Genomic DNA, 4059 nt, shown 5'->3' with positions numbered 1-4059 from the left:
ATACACGACTCGCATATATTTATTATTATTATTCATGAAAAAATAAAATAAACGATGTTTTAACAAAAGTTTAGTTTCTTTTAGGCACAAACACAGTATTTTAAATAATTTGACTGTTCGCACATAAGGTTAAATTAACTACATCCTGTTAGTGGGTACTCTATCTTACAGATAACACTGTGTTACAGATATTAATTTCACATGGGAAATGAACAGGAGAGATATAGAATTTATAACCGTGAAACGCATGACCCGAAAAAGTTGATAACGAAACTCGATCATGACAAATAAAAGTAGAGCATTCCTGTGAATAACCCTTGTGTCAACATGAAGCTTTTTTTTGGGTCGTTGCTCTTGTCCTGCTTCTTCTTTAGGTAAGAATTTTTGCACATTTTACCATGATTCGGCGAGGTTTCTATCTAGTAACTTATCTTTATGTAAGAATTTGAGTATGTATGTAGTTGTCCTTACATTTTTTTAAATAGTGGTCAAACGTTGCTTAGTATTTAGCGTGGTTTACGTCCCCTTACCACTAAAATATCAGAATATGGGTGTGTTACAAATAATAGTAAAATCCAACTATTTCATTAGAGTAGCCTAAGTGTTGTCGGAGGATGCTGTTGACTAGTCTCCTTCCCTCTAGTTATCAGTTCATATATCTCTTGTGTAGTTTTACTTGAAACAAAACAAACTACATCTTTTTCAGTAAGATTTCATTTTTGCACGCATTTTATAAATATTCACTGAAAAACAGCGTTTTTATTAACGAGCAATACTTAAAACGTTTAATGGATTTTTCTCCTGCAAATTATAAAATTTATAATTAAGTAATTAATGATTTTTATTATTTATTTCCAGAGAATTCATCTAAATATGATAAAGTAAGTAATAATGTGAACCCTTCCAGTAGCCTCATTACAAGTATTATATTATGCAAGTTTGTCTTATAAAATAAAGAAAACGTTCATTCCTCGAATGACAAACTGAAATTTTTACAACTTGAGATGTATGAAAAGATATACATATCATTATTTTTTTCGGTGAACTGAAAGTATGTAGATAGTTGTATTTTAATCGGCATGGCCAGGTGGATAAGGCGCTCGACTCGCAATCTGAGGGTCGCGGTTTCGAATCCCCTTCTCAACAAAATGTTCGACCTTTTAGCCGTGGGGCGTTATAATGTGACGATCAATCCCACTATTCGTTGGTAAAAGAGTAGCCTAATCAGCTTCAGAAATGTGTTCAATTTTATGTTGTTGCTTTCAAAACATTGTTGCATTTATTTTCTAGTAATAAAAATCTGTCAATTTTTCCCAGTTTCTAGGCTAAATTAAATAATACTTTAGAGAGTAGTTATAACGTAAATGTCAAATCAGGTACTCTATTGATGTTTCTAGAGATTTTGAAATATTTCACATTTTTTGTATAATCTTTAGGAGTATTTCGCCAAATCTGTGACGCAAATGATGGACAATTTTAAGAACGACTACTCTCTCTTGAACCATATTTTATGTATTTGCATTCACACAGAACCTCATAGAGAACGTTAGTTTCATTTGTAGCCTCTGGGTAAAATCTGTTTTCTAAACTATACTTGTTGTTAAGCGCAAAGCTACGTAATAGGCTAGCGAAACACGATTTTTGGCGTTACAATTCCACCGTGGGGCCTCTAAGCCGTTGTTTACCAAATGTGCACGAGATTCACAATTAAATATCCACAAAATAAAGCTGCTTATAACACCAAAAGCTGTACAAGATCATAAATAAATGCTTACAAACCCTTATTGCTAACATAAATGTATTATGGGTGTTATTATAACGTATCCGTTAATGAGTCCGAAAGTGCTAGAAATATCACTCCTAAATAATTGAAATATGATAAGTTGGTAAGTGCTAGAAATATTACCAGCAATCACCCTGAACTGAAAGCCTAAACCACTTTAAATGAACTGACCACCGTTTTCTATTAGATGAAGTTGGAAACGTGCCCTTTCGTTTCACTTGACCACATCTAACGCTGTGCTGAAACGTAATAATCTATACCTAAATCGACCCTAGCTACCATTATTTGTATAAAAAAACGCCTCCCCAATTACTACCGACGCAGGAATGAATCTTTACTGAAATATTTTATACAGTTATATCGGTTAGGATTAACATGTTTTAGTCATAAGGAATCATATATTGTAATTATTTTTACAGCACACAGGCAGTTTCATGTAAGTGCTTAAGCTACGCGATGAAAGACAGTAAACCCAAGGAATTGATAGCAGAGTTTGTATACCCTGTAGATCTGGACTGTGGTGATTGGACGGGAGAATTCGAATGCAACGACTTCTGTTTCGATCTGGTAATACATATATATATACGTGTTGTTATTTTTAGAATAAACCAATCAACTAATAATTCGTTCATGGTTTTAACCATTTATATAATAGCATTCAAATAGTACACCATGTTTATTGCTGGGAACCGATTCTGAACTTTTAGACCAGATATTTATAATAAGACAATTTTCAGGTTTCGCTGAAGATGGAATAAGTTATTCCGAAACGTTCGAACCTTGTAAATATAATGTTTTATCAACCGTCTTCATCTTCACGATTAAACTTCGGTTTCTCCATCATGAATCCATTGTTCGATATTTATAAGTTATATCTAGAATTAAGACTTATCACATCTCGTTAAAAATAATACTTTATGAAGTTAATGTTCGTTTATTAGTTGTTGTTTTTATCATTAGTCGTAAATTTAAATGAATAAGGTGATAGACGGAAGATTTGATGAAAGTTTGTTGCATTGTTCTTACAGTTTACAGAGATCACGAACAATGGTGATCTAGAAAGTATACCACCAGGCGAAGGAGAGACTTCGGTAGGACAGCAGGCATGTGACACAATACAGAAGGATGTTGAGAATGTTCGTATCGGTATCTTTTCCAAAGCATGTGGTGGCGATATTTTGGACACTGGTCTTAGATCCTTACAAAATCTGTGTTGTAAAGAAGGCCAGTTTCAGTCTTGTTAAAATTACCTAACTGGTAACTTTTCTTTGGCAATAATAAAAGTTTTAAATGCCTCATATCCATACGTGTCTTCGTAGCGTACTTTTGAAAGAGGTTGTATGCGTGTGTTTCACGTTGTGCCAATAAGGCAATAAAAAAATTCATTAGTGACGCAGAAATAAAATACCAAAGATACTTGACTAATGTACAGTTGAAAGTTATATTTTTGTAATGAAAGGTTAGCCTTTATATAAAGGTTCTTCAAATTATATAATAAATATTTAAAAGGAGAAAAACATAACTTTCTAAATACGGAAGTTAAAAATTACAATTTTACACATACATATATGAAAATATTTACGTTTTATAGTCAATGATGCGTTATTGTACAAATCATTAATCAAGGTATACCGCTTAGTCAACTAATATTACTATTGCATCAAAAAGATTCAATGTACAGAGCTCAAAATTTTCATAAATGTTAGTGATATAACCTGAAATGTTTTTATATATTCAAAGTGCTACCATTTGTTGAAAAATGCGTTTTTTTTAAGAATTCCAGTTTTATTACTACACTTAAAAATGATATCAATATAGATATAATCAAATCCTCACGTACAGTTCTAGTGAAAGTCGTGTTCTTGTTGTGAGTAGAGTACTTTCATTTAGATTTGTGTTATATTATAAAGACATGGTTGTCGAACATACCATAGTTATTTTTCTAATTGTCTGAATCCTGAATACCCAAAGTGTGATATTTTTGTGGATATTCGTTTGTGTTGCCATTCAATATATGGCGCTATATTTCATAAGCCACAATCACAACTTCTGGCACTGAGATCCTGTTCTATTTCAGCAAAACTGATGGCAGCATTGTATCTATTATTTCGGTAACAATATTGTTGCGTCAGCGAGTCACATGACTACTGTGACGACACGTTTCTAGAACTATCCTGTACTTTGGCGAATGCTCTAGTATTTGCTAGATATAGGGTAGTCGGGTATATATAAGAGGGTGACAAAGTGACGCGGGAATGAAATGTAATGTGTGTGTA

General features: G+C 32.8%; 1 protein-coding gene across 1 annotated transcript; it reads left to right on the top strand.

Moving 5' to 3' along the window:
• Positions 1–238: 238 nt before the first annotated feature.
• On the top strand, positions 239–3085 carry LOC111087128. The gene is made up of 3 exons (XM_022392672.1): positions 239–374; positions 2203–2350; positions 2812–3085. Exons 1-3 carry the CDS (start codon positions 328–330, stop codon positions 3025–3027), a joined length of 411 nt encoding a protein of 136 aa, XP_022248380.1. The 5' UTR covers positions 239–327; the 3' UTR covers positions 3028–3085.
• The last annotated feature ends 974 nt before the right edge of the window (positions 3086–4059 follow it).

This window comes from Limulus polyphemus, unplaced genomic scaffold, assembly GCF_000517525.1.
Source record: "Limulus polyphemus unplaced genomic scaffold, Limulus_polyphemus-2.1.2 Scaffold1767, whole genome shotgun sequence".
Lineage (NCBI taxonomy): Eukaryota > Metazoa > Arthropoda > Merostomata > Xiphosura > Limulidae > Limulus > Limulus polyphemus.
The sequence above is the reverse complement of the archived record's forward strand: the minus strand, read 5'-3'. Positions and strand labels throughout refer to the sequence as shown.

What these genes read in the sequence shown, in the direction of transcription:
- LOC111087128 (XM_022392672.1), top strand. Translation starts at nt 328, where the DNA reads ATGAAGCTTTTTTTTGGGTCGTTGCTCTTGTCCTGCTTCTTCTTTAG. An exon ending in TTGTCCTGCTTCTTCTTTAG is followed by an intron (nt 375 to 2,202) that starts GTAAGAATTTTT and finishes TTATTTTTACAG; the next exon opens with CACACAGGCAGTTTCATGTA. An exon ending in ACGACTTCTGTTTCGATCTG is followed by an intron (nt 2,351 to 2,811) that starts GTAATACATATA and finishes TTGTTCTTACAG; the next exon opens with TTTACAGAGATCACGAACAA.